Genomic DNA, 15,533 nt, shown 5'->3' with positions numbered 1-15,533 from the left:
TAATCACTGGGTCCATTATATAATCCAATTAAGCAGTTTTCATCTTATCTCTTAAATTAATCTAACGCATTTTATCATTAATACTCAAATATCCTATTCTAAAATATCATCTATTCTCCACCATTAATTAATCAATTTATCCAAATCAAACATTATTTTCCTTTCCTTTATCTTCTGTTTCTCCCCTTAGCCTAGAAATTTTTACCAAGAACTTCCCATAAATTTAAATATTAATTATTATATCATATAGACATTTAAACCCATTATATTAAATTTAACCCCCCTTCCCCTGAACTCCGGGTCTCCCAGATTCATCAGCGAATTCCATGTCATTCCAGTTTCGGACTATCAAAATCAGTCAAAGAAATTACACCCATTACCGGTACTACCCCTCACCCCACTCCCACCCTGTCGCAGCCTACCCACCATTCCTCTTCAATCATCCCCTGGTACCTCCCCAATTCTTCGTGTACTGTAGTACAAAACCACCCAACAAAAATTCCCTTTTCCAGCCCTTTCTCAGTTTTTATTCCCTTTGTATTCTGACCCCAGTATGGATCCTGTCCTCCCCCTCTCACTGGGAGGACATTACTCCATGCTGGCTCTTCTTTGGTGACTCCTTGAATCAGGCAGATGTTCTGTCCCCCCCCCTCACTGGGGGAACTTTAAATTCCATTACACTGCCCAAGACTGGTGGTTGTTCCTCTTGTGTGACTTCGCTCTCTGTTGGGGTTAATCCTTTTTCTCTGTCCTGACAATTCTGGTTCCTTTCATGCCATTCTGTATTACTTTTACGCAACAATATATTGTTTTGCTGCAGTTCATTTCTCAAGTCCCAAAACAATTCCAAAAGATCCTTCTGGAAGTCAAGGCCATCAGACGATATTGTGGCTACAGTCATCCTGTTTATCTCAGATTTCATGGGAACAGAGCAGAGCAGGAAGTTGAACAACTGTACAGTGGTACCTTGCAAGACAAATTAAATTCGTCCCGCATGTCGCTTCGTATAGCGAAAAATTCGTTTTGCGAAGCGGCTCCCATTGAAGTGCAGTTTCCCATAGGGTGCCTCGCAAGACGGGGGGGGGGGAGATTCATCTTGTGAGGCACCCTATGGGACGAAAAAAATCATCTTCCAAAGCGCGCCATAGGAAACTTCGTCTTGTGAGTCTCCATTGAAATCGCAAAACACTTTCGTTTTTTTCAATTTTTTGGAAGAACCGATCGCTGTAGCTTCGTGCCTCCGAGATAGCTATGCTCTGATGCGCCGCATCAGCTCAAAACCCCCTGCACTCTCGCCACCCAGAATTAGGCTAGCCGAGGGAGGGGGGAGCTCGCTTCTGGCGTCTACCGGATCCACATCCCCAAAACACTCAATTCAGGGTTTCTTCTGGGGGGCCGCTGCGCTGAAGCAGTCCCCCCTTGCCTCGAAGGCACCCGTACCCCTCTCAGCTGAGGAGAACGGCGCCCGCCATTGCTTTGATTGGCCGGAAGAGAACCTTTCAGGGTTTCATTTGCCTTTCACTTCTCTTTGCCCAGGCTTTAGAAAGTGCGGTCATGCTACCTGAGGCCATGCAAAAGCAAACACAGGAAAGCAGGCGCTTTTCCCTTGACCTTTGGGGAAATGCAGCAGCTGAGACAACGGTCTCTGTGCCTGAGGCCAGAATATGGAGCCACACCCAGCGTAAGGAGGAAAGTAGCCAGCAGGAATCTGGACAAGCACAGCTGCTGATAAGCAAAGGCTGCTGGATCCAGCCAGGGGCCCATCTCGCCCAGCATCCTGTTCTCACAGGGGCCAACCAGATGTTTGTGCAGGACCTGTGCACAAGAGTCGTCTCCTCACCTTCAGTTTCCAGCAGCTGGGATTCAGAAGCACAGCTGCCTCTGACTGTGGAGGCAGAGCAGGGGCATCGTGGCGAGGAGCCTCCAATAGCTCTCTCTTAGTGATAAATGTGTCGAAGAAGCAAAGAAAGCTCCCCCCACCCCCCACCCACCCCTGTGTAGTCCAGCCTCCTTCCTCCAGGTGCCCACAGATGTTTTGGGCTCCCCTGTAGGGCTCCTTTTGCCAAGATTTACACAGAAATCTTTCTCAAACTCCTCTGATTAAACCTGCCAGGAAGCGCCAAAGCATACGATAGCCTTTTACTCCTGTCAGGTCAGAATGCAGCCATTGCAGCCTCCACCATCCTGGTGCCTTCCAGGTGTTTTCAACTACAACTCCCATCAGCCCCAGCTAGTGCTAATGGGAGTTGTTGGGGAAGGCTGATCAATTGTTTTCAATGTGGCTAAATTCTGTGCTGCAGCAACTTAAACGCTGCAGAGACTAACCTTTTGTTAATTTTGTTCTTTTGGAGTGGGTGACATGACTATAATTTTTCACAGAATCATAGAACTGAAGTGTTGGAAGGGACCATGAGGGTCATCAAGTCCATCCCCTTGCAATGCAAGAATCTTTTGCCCAACATGGGGCTCAAACCCACAACCCTGAGATCCTCATGCTCTACCGAGCTTATAATGTCGCTGTTTACTTTAGTTTCTTATTATGCCGCTTTTATTTGCTCTTTTATCCTGTTATATGCATTTGGATAATCCATTCTCTGTGCTGCTCACCTTTTCTCGTAGTCTAGATCACCCACAGAGCCATTCATCAGCTGGTTTGGGGTCCACTTGAGAGTCATGACGTCAGCAGTCTGATGAAGGGACAAATATCCTGGGATGGACTCCATATCGTCCCGCTAAGAAAAGAGGAAAAGCAAGAAGAGTTGTTTGCTTTTTGATTATTTAATTATTTAAATATCTTTTTCTTTAATTATTCTGCCATACGGCAAAGAAAGGATTAGCAAAGCAAGCAGCCATCTACTGAGTCAGTCCCTTGGTCCATCTAGCTCAGTACTGTCTACACTGACTGGCAGCAGCTCCTCAGTGTTTCAGACGGGGGTCCTTCTCTCCCAGCCCGGCCTGGAGATGCCGAGATTTGAACTTAGCACCTTCTGTATGCAAAGCAGATGCTCTGCCACTGAGTTACAGCCCATCCTGATTCCCAGAGCCTTACAATCTATAAATACATGGAACAAAAAGAAAATGGAACAGGAGGGAGGAGGAAATCAGCAAACACAGGTAGATGTGCTTATTTATGAATTCTTCTAAGGCCATGGGAGGACATGCCCAACAAGGCTTCTCTTCGCTCCTCTCCTGCCGCCTGATGGAACGGCTGCTGCCAGGTGACCCTGGGTTCATCTAGCTCAGTATTGTCTACACCAGGCTTCCTCAACCTCGGCCCAACAGATGTGTTTGGCCTACAATTCCCGTCATCCCTGGCCACTGGTCCTGCTAGCTAGGGATCATGGGAGTTGTAGGCCGAGGTTGAAGAAGCCTGGTCTACACTGTTTGGCAGGGGATCCCCCAGCTGGACCTGGAGATGCTGGGACTGAAGCTGGGACTTCTGCACACAAAGCTCAGAGGAAGCCCTTGCCATCAAGAGCCAGAGCTGGGTTCTCCTCCTCGGAAATTCAGCCTCATTTTGCATTTACACATATAAACCAGCATATGTAGATTTTATGCAAATTTGACCCATGTGCCGTTCTTTAAGTACCTAGCAATGTCATTGCCAGGCAAGCCTCCCATCCAGGCACTGCCCAGACCTGGCTCTGCTTAGCTTCGGGAAAGTGCCCCTGGACCACACTCTGGGAGTTAACTCAAGCTGAATGGCTTAGAGCACAATCCTACTAGACATGCCCATTCCCCTGGGGAACCTGTGACAGCGTAGCTATTGTTATACTCTTAGCTGCCCCCATCAACATGGCCAAGGGTCAAACATCCACTGGGGTCTGTTCTGCATCTTGAAAATCTCTGTTAAAAATTAAGAGGCCAGTTTCCAGCTCTTGTGACTAAGGGGCCAATGACATTACAGAGCTCAGAGGTTACAAAGAGAGATTTCGACTCACTCCATGGATGGGGGCGGGGGCGGGGGAGAGAAATTGCTAGCATTCTGCAAATTTCCTGAGTTCTCCTCACAGCTAGCAGAACTGTATGTACGCTCTGTGTTTCAGCCGTGATCATTTGACCATGGTAAAAGATTTATGGTGCTCAATATTAGCTTCCCACCTTTGCTAATGGCTACTAGATTTGGTTTCTGACCCAGAGAGGCTACTGTCTCTGCTCTACTCACCGGCTGCACCAAGACATTATTTTTGCCGTACAAGAGGGTGGCTCTGGAGTTCTGGTGCAGCGACTCAACGTAGTCTCTGGCCGAGAGAGACAGCCGGTCGTCCATGCTGCCACTGGAATGCCTCTTCTGAATCTAGGAGAATCCAGCCAGGAAATCAAATTGGGACCAGTTTACCTGTTAGGTTGCCTTACCTGCCATATGCACCCACTTAACCAAACTGGCACTCTGACTGGCACCACATCATACTTGATCTGCTTTTGTAAAAATCAATCTTTTAGTGTGGCAGCACCTGAACACTTTGGAACTCCCTGCCTATTGACGCCAGGCAGGCACCTCTACCGTACTCTTTTCAGCACATGCTAAAAATGTTTTTGCACCTCTACCGTACTCTTTTCAGCACATGCTAAAAATGTTTTTGTTTAGACAAGGCTACCCAGACATGTAGAATGTTGATGGATGTTTTAATCTGTTTTTAGCTGGTTGCTGATTTTCCTTTTGAATGTTTTAGAGTGCTGTATTTAATGATGATTTTATTGTGTTGGTCATGAACCTTCCCCACAACATGCATGACACAAAGACATCAATAACCTCACAGGTGCAGGTGCATGTGCCCCCACGCCCCACAGCCCCAGCTGCTTCCCTGCAGCCTCTGAAACCTACATAGAGAGCCGGGCGTTTGGTGGGCGAGTCTTGGCGGCAGTGAGAGCTGTGGATTCGGTGGCGCTGGACCAGCTCATCAGCCGAGGGGTCGGTCCAGAAATGGTCGGCAGTCTTCATCTTGGTGTACTCCAGTGCACAAGGCCCCACTGTGGAAGGAGGCAATAGACAGGTCAGGCAGCAGGCGGAGGAAACAAGGAGAGCAAGCTGGCAGGCGGCCGTCCTCCATTTGCCGCTGCACCCCAAACACAGAGACTCCCATCCCCCGCTTTGGTCCAGCTCAACAGCTGGTGCAGGCAGCAGAATTCCAGAGGCACTGAATTAATCAGGAAAATCCCAAAAGGTTGGAGTACCAGTGTGAGCAGCGTGCCCTTGATGCCAGAACCCAAAACCTTGAGACATCATAATGAAGAACATGAGAACACAAGGAGAGCCTGCTGAATCAGGCTGATGATCCATTGAGCTCAGCGTTCTGTTCGCCATCAGCCAGATGCCCCAACTGGAAATCCACAAGCAAGGCCTGAGCACAAGATATCTCTCCCTCCCACAGCTTCCGGCAACTGAGATTCAGATGCATTTACTGCCTCCAACTGTGAAGGCAGAGCCGAGCCATTGCGGCTAGGAATGATCTCCAGGAATCTCCCCAATCCTCTTTTACAGCCACCCCAGCTGGTGGCCATCACTGCCTCCTGTGGGAGGGAGTTCCATAATTTAACTACTCGATGTGTGAAGAAGGACTTTCTTGTATCTCTCTTCAAGCTTCCCACATTCATCTTCAAGGGATGTTCACGTGTTCTAGTGTTATGAGAGAGGAAGAAAGACTTTTCTCTACCCACTTTCTCCAGGGTTCCAGTTGGGGGCACTGGGGAGCAGGTACGCCCCCATTATCCTGAAGGCAGCCCCATCTCTTCTCTCCATTCATTAGAGGAAGCAGAAAACAGCCAAGGGAGAAACGTAACTGATACAGGGTCCCCCCTCCCTACAATAAGGGATAGATAAGAGTGCGGGCTCTTATTGCCTAGAGCAGGGTTCCCCAAACTTGAGTCTCCAACTGATCTAGAGCAAGGGCAGGGGACCTGAGACTCTCCCCAGACCATGCCCCCCCTCCAGACAACGAATGCCATACCCCATCTGCACCCCCTCCTCAGGTGTTCCTCCTCCACTGGAAGGTATCCTGGAACCGCAATAATTATCCTGTTTGCTTGCATGGAAACCTCTGACTTTTGCTGAAATGTAGCCAGGCAGGAGTTTCACCCTTGGCTCTGTGCCCCACACACTTCCACCTCTGGTCCTGGCTGCCTGCAAGTACCTACTCTAAAAGACTTTCTCTGCATAACCTGAAAATTCCCTCCCAGCATCTCAAACGCAAGCAAAGTATTGCTCCAAAAGAGTCAGGTTTTCCCACTCAACAGCACTTCAGAAAAGCACACTTGCCAGCCCCAAAGTACAACAGGCGTCAGCTCAGAAGCAAGCAAAGCCACATTACCCAGCAAAGAGGCAAGGATTGGCCCATCAACTGGATCCATCAGCAGGGCTTCCTTCTCATAGTATTTGCTGTACAGACAGAAAACAACAAGGAGAGAGAGAGAGAGAAAGGCTTCAATAACCCCCGGAAGGGTTCAGTGCGTGCATCTTCCTCCCAGGAAACATTTCTCCAGCACTCTACAGCTTCCCTAGCTGCCCACACCTCCCCGTCTGAAAATGCCCTGTGGGAGGAGGGCCCCAATGGCATCCTCACCTGCCTTTCATTGGGGGCACCCAGTAAGGCTGCCAGCTGCACACTGCTGTTGAGATGCCTTGCAGGATAAGGGTAAGGAGTAGGACCCTCACAGTCACCCCAGGCCAATTTACTAATAAGGTCAGCACCCCCGAAACCCATGAGAATCTCACCAAAATTTCCTCTCCCCCTTGTTAACTTCCAAATGCAATTTCTCTCGTTAATTGATGGAGCCTGGTTGGGGGAAAATAATGGGCTGAGGGTTTTCTTTTTTTAGCACAGCACTACATTAAAGATACCTCTGGGTAGTCCTCCAGTTGCCTCTACATGCCAGTAAAAGAGAAAATCCCCCAGCACTGACCATTTATCTGCGTGGCTTAAGCTAGGCTACTATTTTATCAGTCTGTTGGAAAAGGAGCTGAGAAGGAAACAGGCTTGCACTCACACAAATTATCAGTCTGGCCTGCAGGGGACTAAAATTCAGCATGATGCAACATGCTGCCTTTCCATGTAGCTAAAATGCTTTTTAAGCACACAGGTTAAAGATAGTGATGTGCTTCTCTGCCACATCCATGCCCAAAAGGAAGGCATAGATTTCTTTGCAGAGGTAGATCTAAATGGCTGTCCCCAATACACCACCTTATTTGATGGGCACTAATAGGAGGAGGGGACCCAGGTGGCGCTGTGGTTAAACCACTGAGCCTAGGGCTTGCTGATCAGAAGGTCGGTGTTTCGAATCCTGGCGACGGGGTGAGCTCCCATTGCTTGGTCCCAGCTCCTGCCAACCTAGCAGTTCGAAAGCACGTCAAAATGCAAGTAGATAAATAGGAACCGCTACAGCGGGAAGGTAAACGGCGTTTCCATGTGCTGCTCTGGTTTGCCAGAAGCGGCTTTGTCATGCTGGTCACATGACCTGGAAGCTATACGCCAGCTCCCTCGGCCAATAATGCGAGATGAGCGCGCAACCCCAGAGTCAGTCACAACTGGACCTAATGGTCAGGGGTCCCTTTACCTAATAGGAAGAGACTTTTTCAGTTATCATACAGGCCCTGACACAGCTTGGGATGGGGGTGGTTTTAGAAGCTACCATGGCAGAAGTGGGAGCTTCTTACTTTTCTCCTTCCCCACCTGCTTTCTTCCTTTTTATATTTTTTTTTTAATGACAGCACCTTTTAAGAAGTTAAAGAAAGAGAAAAAAGGGGAGAAGATAAGCTTTCCCACTCCCCTCCCTTCCAAAATAGAAATAATCTTGCGCTGCCCAATTCTCCTCCTCCCAAGGAGACCCAGAGACAGAGCTCCACCCACCCGGCCCCAGCCAAGGAGAATCCAGCACTCCACTAGACCATACCCCTTTCTGGCAAGCTTTGACCAGCAGCTGAGAATGCTGTGCCCCCATCGGAAGACCACATGGAGGACCACAGGAGACATGATGCAATACTCAACAGCAGCACCTTAAATTTAGGCAAAATGCCTTCAGCCCAAGGGCAGCAAGCTGTTCTGCAATACTTGCAGTCTGGCGTTAAGCACACAGAGAGATGGTTTTATCCTGAATAGAATTGCGTTGGCTTCTGTACATTGTATAGTTTACTAGCTGTACCCGGCCACGCGTTGCTGTGGCAAGAAGGGGGCGGGTCTAACATGTGTTGTCCTCCCTGGGTAGTATTCTGTGGAGTGTTACCGGCACTGGAGGTGAGGATAGGTGATGGTCAATATGGGGTTTGTGGATGTGGTGTTGATGTGGACCTTTGGAAGGAGAATGGGTTTGTTGGTGTTGTTGGTTACGGTGGTTGTGGGTCCGTGGGTGGGGGGGTGGTTTGGTGGGGGGGGGTTGAATAGAGGTGAGGCTGTTTGGTGGGTCCCGTTCTTGGGTGGGGGTGGCAAGGGATGAGGAATTATCCAGTTTCCCTGGGGCTCTGAGGTGAGGGTCAAAAAGTAGTGGGTTTTATCTGGTTTTTAAGTCATAGATGTGGCATGTGGGAAATCTATGTGGATAGAAACACTCGGGTATATCCATGTGATGTTGGGGGGAACTTTGAAGGTGATCGTATCTGACTCAGGGTCCTTGTTTCCCAGGAAAAGGGGAGGATGTGTCCAACCCCCCCTGGGGTGTTCCCCCCCCCCCCATCGTGTCTCATCCCTGTGATTCTTCCCATCCTGTTGTGACCCATGAGGTATAGGGGGAGGGGAGGGTTGTGGAGTGGTTAGTGAGTTTGGAGGGTATTGTTGGGGGTGGAAAGTTGTGGAGGGTGTTTGGATCTCCTCTGGATCTCCACAAATTGATCAGGCACATGGCGAATTCATCACAACGCCTCCTTCCCATGTGAAATCCAATGAACCCAGATGCTGAAAAGACCAAAGTTTTGCAGTGCTAACCAACCTTACGGATGTCTCCCTTGGGAGTGGAGGCAGGCAACGGGAACTGCCGCCACTCATTGCGTCTCTTTACCTGCTGTTTTCCACCAAGTGGAGCACTATTTTGTCCAGGACCTTCTCGAAAAGTGCCGTCCGGATCCAGAGGTGCTTGATGGCCTGCGGGGAGAGGCTGGGGAGCTTGGAAGCCTTGCGTGTGCTTTCCTGGAAACCTGGGCTCTGGTTTCGCCTTAGGGGAGAAGGGAGAACAAGTCCCACATTCACAAACATCTGTAGCCAGACAAAATCTCCCAGAAAGACATGCACAAAGTTGATGCACTTGTCTATTTACTGGACATATTTGTTTACACAAGGATATAACCCAGGTTTTTAAGAACAAGAATGTGGAAGGAAAATTGCAGCAAAAAAGCCCTAATCTGCACAGACCAGTTTGGGGCTAAATCAGAGGCTACTTTTTCATGTCACAAAAATTCTTGGTCCAGGAGTCTCAGCATCGTCATTGTTTATTTGGATGCTGCCATTCCAGAGCAAACTATGTTCAAGGTGGCTCACAAATAAAAAAATAATTACATAATTCACCAAGTTACAAAATATCACAAAGTTAAACAATGAACAATTAATGAGAACACCCATGAATAAATAATGAATAAAATCAAACGATCCCCTTACAGTAAATAAAAATACCACCATAAAATCACATGCCTTGCGCTAGCAACCCAGGTCCAATGGCCCTCCAGACTCCTCCGGGGGCCTGACGCTGCGTACTGTGCTTGACACTGGGGATTAGATGCAAGGGCCAAAGTTCTCCTGCTCCTGCTGCACCAAAGGCTTGAAGCCCCATTCCAGCTGACGTCTGGCCATGTCTCAGCCCCATGCGCACACCCAGGCTCAGAGCATAGACTTACACATTCTCAATGAGCTGCTCCAGGTCCTGCACCTTCCGGGACAATTCATCAGCCGGAGGAAAGCTCTTCCCCACCTTCATGAACAGGGCGGCAATCTTGTTGCTGCGCAGGAAGCCCGCTGCCCGCCGCTTGAGGCCGTGGAGGACACAGGCTTCGACGGCAGCTGGAAGGGGACAAGAGAGAGGGGCCAGCTGGTGCATTAGGAGGGAGCAGTGAGGCAGTCAAGTTTGCTGATGATGGTAAGTGGTTAAATAAAGAGATTGCAAAGAGCTCCAAAAGAACCTCTCCAAAGAGAGAAAATGGGTGGTAAAATTGGCAAATGATAGTCAGTGAAATGTGTAAAGGGATGCATGTTGGCCCATACATGTGCATGAGGTCTGAACTAGCAGTGACTGACCAGGAGCGAGACCTTGGGACTCAATGAAGATATCACTCCGAAGTGCAATGGCTGTGAAAAAGGCAACTCCATGCTACCGTAGGGATCATTAGTGTGCCAGATCAATTTGGTACCAGGGGCCAGGTTACCCCCCCACCCCGGAAAGTTGTATTCCATGTCTGACCAGGAGATGGCAGAGTCACGGGAATTCATTGACAAAAACCTCAAGCGCGGCTTTATACGGGAGTCCAAAGTGGCCGGGGGCAGCCCTGTGTTCTTCATCGACAAATGGGACTGCAAACAAAAACATCTGGTGGTGGACTTTCGCATTGTCAATTCCCTGACGGAGCCCGTGGCCTTCCCGATGCCCAGAGTGGATGATCTGCTGACTGCGGTGCGAAGGGAGCAGCACGTGAAGGACGTCAGGGCCGTCCTGGAACGTCTCAAGGAGCACCACCTATATGTGAAACTGGAGATGTGCCTGTTTCACGCCAAGGAGGTGGAGTTTCTAGGCTACATGCTCTCAGATAAAGGACTGGCGATGGACAAGGAGAGGGGAGAGCAATCCTGGAGTGGCAAAGCCCCAGGACACGCATTGGGCTTCACAAATTTCTACAGGAAGTTTATCAAGTAATTCTCCCATGTCACAGTGCCCATCACAGATTGCCTGCATGGCAAGAAGAGGTTCCTGTGGACACAGGAGGCGCAGAACACTTTTGAACACCTGAAGGAGGTTTTCGCATCAGAGCAACACCTGTTTCACATAGTCCAGGATACACCGCTGCGTATTGAAACTGATGCGTTGGACCGGTCGGTCGGCGCCATTTTGCTGCAACTGGACGCCAATAGGGACTGGAAACTTCTTCTTCTCGAGGAAGCTGAACCAAGCAGAACAGAACTACACGGTTTTTGACACAGAACTGCTCGCAATCCACGCAGCGTTCAAACACTGGTACCACTTCCTGGTGGGAGCTTGTCACCCTATCCAAGTGTGTACTGACCACAAGAATCTTGAATTTTGGAGAACGGCCAGAGCGCTCAATCAGCACCAGATCAGATGGGCAGATTTCTTCTCCCATTTCAACTTCTCCATCCACTACATCCCCGGGGAGGAGAACGTCAGGGCAGATGCCCTGTCCAGGAAACCTGAGTACATCGGGGAGGAAGAACCACCAGTGCCCCGGAACATTTCCCCCCAGTCGGCATGGGCCTGTGGGGGTACAGTGGTTGGGGAGGTGGAACTCACCAGACTCACTGCGGAAGACACTTTCGCCCAGAACGTGTTGCGGGACTTAAGGGCGGGAAGGGGGGCAGAAGAGGGGTTTGTGGAGAAAGGGCGGTTGCTTTTTCACCACGGGGCCCTGTACCTGCCCACTGACTCCCTGAGGGGGAGGGCCCTCAAGCAGTTGCACGACAACCCAATGGCAGGTCATTTTGGGAGGGAAAAGACTACACAACTTGTCATGAGGCAATTCTGGTGGCCCAGGGTGCGGGAAGATGTGAGGGAGTACGTCAGGGGGTGTGACATTTGTCAAAGGGCAAAAGGAGAAAGAGCGGCGCTGGCAGGGCTGTTGGAACCCTTACTCACACCCAGTAGGCCTTGGGAGGTGGTGTCAGTGGATTTTATCACCGATCTGCCCCCATCCCGTGGCAAGACAGCTGTTCTGGTCGTAGTGGATCTCCTGACCAAAATGTGCCACTTCGTAGCATGTGCACGTGCAGTGTCGGCCAAGGAGACGGCGAAGCTGTTTGTGGACTACGTTTTTAGGCTGCATGGGTTGCCCTCGAGGGTGATCTCAGACCAAGGAAGGCAATTTGGCACAAGCTCATGAGCCTCTTACACGTGGAAGTGAGCCTCTCCACCTCTAGACACCCCCAAACCAATGGCCAAGCGGAAAGGGCCAACACGATCCTCCAGTGAGGCAGACAGACTGGGTGGATCGGTTGCCCCTAGCGGAATTCGCTTAAAACAATGCAGTACACGTCTCCACTGGTCTCACACCATTTAAGGCCAATTATGGGTTGGGATCCACATGCTTTCCCCGGGGGGAGGGGTGGAAGCAGAGGAAGGTCCGGCAGCAGAGGATTGGGCAGAGGAAATGGAGACGGTACACCAACAACTCAAGGAGAACCTGGAGAAGGCCAAGGAGGCCTACAAGAGGGGGGCGGATCATCATCGGAGACCGGGGGAGGTCATCAGGGAGGGGGATAGGGTTTGGCTGTCCTCAGAAGGGCTCCCCACAGTGGGGAGGTGCAAGAAACTGGCTCCTAGAAGGCTGGAACCCTTCACAGTCTTGCAGCAGGTCAATCCAGTGGCGTTTCATCTGGAGTTGCCGGAGTCCATCAGGATCCACCCCGTGTTTCACAGATCGCTGCTCTCCCCATACAGGGAGGGGCATAGGTTCTGGAAGAACGCAGCACCCCCACCCACACTCACGCGGGACCTGGGGGGGGTTGGGGCCAATGAAGAGATTCTGGACTCTTGATTCTGGACTCATAAACTGTGTTTATGGAAGACAATCTTTCTCGGCTATGAGTGATCGCCAAAGAAGAAGAAGAAGAAGGAACAGAAAGACAAACCCCTTCCTAAAATATCTAGTACTGTAGATAAATAAATGTCAGGAACTGGCTGGATGACGAAGAGTGGTGTGAGGCACCCGCCCAAGAACCCCCCAGAGATGACACAGAAGAAGAAGACTTAGACCCAGGACAGTGATGGTGGAACTTGGAGGGCCTTTTCAGTACTGGCCCCGACTTAGTGGAACACTCTCTCACAGGAGACCAGGGCCCTGCGGGATTTGACATCTTTCCATAGGGCCTGCAAGACAGAGCTGTTCTGCCTGGCCTTTGGGCTGGACTCAGTCTGACCCCCATGTTTTCCTCCCTTATGGTTTTGATTTGGGCTACTTTAAAATGAGGCTGCATTTTTAAAATTTTAAACTTAAACTGTATTTTAACCCGTATTTTAATTAATTGTTTTTCTTTCTTTTATGTCTTATTGTAATTTTACTGGTGTCAGCTGCCCTGAACCCGGTTTTGACTGTGGAGGGTGGGGTATAAATAAAATATTATTATTATTATTATTAATTAGGTAAAAGTAGTAATGATTCATTGGGCAAAAGATGTGGGGTATAATATACAACTTTCCGATTGGGAAAGATTATGGAGGGAGGATTTGAAGTTCACCACATGCTGTTCGTTGAAAGAAAATTATATGAAAATGATGTACCGATGGTATTTGACTCCCGCAAGATTAGCAAAAATGTACAAACACACTACCAACATATGTTGGAAGTGTAAAGAGAATGAAGGCATGTTCTACCACATTTGGTGGATGTGGAAAAAGCCTAGAGCATTCTGGGAAATGATATATAATGAACTGAAAGAAATGTTTAAGATAACTTTTGTAAAAAAACAACAACACCAGAAGCATTTTTAATAGGCATCACAGAGGAAGAAATACCAAAGGACTTAAAAAGACTGTTTATGTACGCAGCAACAGCAGCAAGAATAGATTTTGCCCAGAGATGGAAGGAAGAGGAAACGCCAACCAAGGAAGATTGGAGAGTGAAAATGATGAACTATGCAGAAATGGTGAAAATGACTGGGAAGATCAGACACCAAGATGATAGTAAATTTTAAAAAGAATGGCATAAATTTATAGAGTATATTAAGGAACAATGTAAAGATTTAAAGACGTTAGCAGGATTGATATAGTGCTTGTAATTTTTAATAGGTAAAGGAATAAATAAGGATTTAATTAAAGTTGGATATTTGAATTAGATGCAGTTAAAATAAAAAAAAATGTATTTGTGGAAAACCAAAAGGGGGAGGAGGGAAGTCTGGGGGTTCCGGGAACCCCACAATTGTATAAATATTGTTGAATTTAAGTTTAAATGATGTTAATGATAAAACCTGAAAATTAAAATTAAGAAGAAGAGGAAGGAGGAGGAGGAGGAGGAGGAGGAGGAGGAGGAGGAGGAGGGAAGGCAGGGAGGCCATTTTGGCCTGCCAACCCTCAAGCCATACAGCAACTGGTCAAGTGTTTCCTTTCCCCAGCCAAAGGGACAGATGTCTCTCTCTCTCTCTCTCTCTCTCTCTCTCTCTCTCTCTCTCTCTCTCTCTTTTCTGTGGTCTGCAGTCTGACTCATCTAAGCAGCATCAAGGGAGAAGCCACCAAGGGATGCTTTGCGATTAAGCCAAGAGGACACATTGTCACTAAATAATGAACCACCAAAGCAAGCAAGTGCTGTTTACCAAGAGCTGGCAACAGGACTCCCCCCACAACCCCCCCCCCTTTTCACCTGCGTGAATAAGGCCTGTGAGGGGGACCGCCATGCAGTCAATCCCATCAAACATCCGGCACCCACATTGGAGAAGTCCTTTGAGTGGAATCAGCTGCGGCCTTTCCATTAAAGGAATAACAAAGCCGAAAGGTTGCAGCCATGACTTATTAAAGGCCTGGAGGAGAACAAGACAGAGGGATGGAACTGAAAGCTGCCCTATCCTGGCGCCATTCTCCCTTCCCCCTCTTCTGCCACTTATGCTAATAAGGGTTATCTAGGAGCCTGATCCTCCCCAATGAAGCTGAGGGAGCCTGGCAGGCAACTCAAATTAAATTCCCATCATCCCCAGATGGTGTTCCTGAGCTGCTAAACAGTCTTCCATAGCTGCCAAGTTTTCCCTTTTCTCGCGAGGAAGCCTATTCAGCATAAGGGAAAATCCCTTTAAAAAAAGGGATAACTTGGCAGCTATGGCCTTGGGGGTGGTGAGGAACAGTGCTATAAATAACGTGAAGCCCATAGGGAGCCAGCCAGCTCCAGATTTGCTCTGTTCCTTTGATGATTCAGGCGACAGTTGCTCCAAGGAAGAGGAGGTGTCTGGATCATCCTATCTCAATTCTCTCCCCACTCACACAGCTGGCCTACCTTAACCAAAGAGTCAGGTTTAGGTCATGGTCAACAGTCGTCACTTGTAAATGGATGGCTTAGCCAAAGGACATAAGAAGGGTGCTGGATGACGCTAATGGCATGGGTGTACCCAGCGCGGGGCAGGGGGGGCAGCTGCCCCCCCTAGAAGGCCAAACCGTGGGCCCGACTCGGGTTCTGAGGGACCCAGGGCAGGGCGCGGCCGCTTCTTGCTGCCCGGGTGGTTGCTCGCGCCCCTGAACTGTTCTTACTCGGAGCGGAGAGTGGCAGGCAGCTGGTGGGCGGCGGGGACCCCGGAAAGGAAGCAGCCTTCGCCCGCGTCTCACCTGGTCTGGGTTGCGTGGCGCTGGTGCCAGCCAGTTAAAAGGGAAGCGGCCCCGCTGTGCCGCTCCTGAGGTGACAAAGACTCCAAAGC

The 15,533-nt window shown here is 49.4% G+C and overlaps 1 protein-coding gene across 9 annotated transcripts in view; it reads right to left on the bottom strand.

Moving 5' to 3' along the window:
• The window catches only part of SGSM1 (small G protein signaling modulator 1), an 82,315-nt gene that overhangs the window by 48,895 nt on the left and 17,887 nt on the right, over positions 1 to 15,533 (bottom strand). For all 9 annotated transcript variants that reach the window (XM_035134584.2, XM_060282101.1, XM_060282102.1 and 6 more), the window contains exons 3-8: positions 9,815 to 9,977; positions 8,986 to 9,138; positions 6,309 to 6,376; positions 4,826 to 4,971; positions 4,166 to 4,297; positions 2,608 to 2,732 (exon numbers count right to left, since the gene is read on the bottom strand). In XM_035134584.2, coding sequence (XP_034990475.1) covers positions 2,608 to 2,732; positions 4,166 to 4,297; positions 4,826 to 4,971; positions 6,309 to 6,376; positions 8,986 to 9,138; positions 9,815 to 9,977 — 787 coding nt within the window. The remainder of the gene's footprint in view (positions 1 to 2,607; positions 2,733 to 4,165; positions 4,298 to 4,825; positions 4,972 to 6,308; positions 6,377 to 8,985; positions 9,139 to 9,814; positions 9,978 to 15,533) is intronic.

Source organism: Zootoca vivipara, chromosome 13 (genome assembly GCF_963506605.1).
Source record: "Zootoca vivipara chromosome 13, rZooViv1.1, whole genome shotgun sequence".
In the NCBI taxonomy this organism is placed as follows: domain Eukaryota; kingdom Metazoa; phylum Chordata; class Lepidosauria; order Squamata; family Lacertidae; genus Zootoca; species Zootoca vivipara.
The sequence above is the reverse complement of the archived record's forward strand: the minus strand, read 5'-3'. Positions and strand labels throughout refer to the sequence as shown.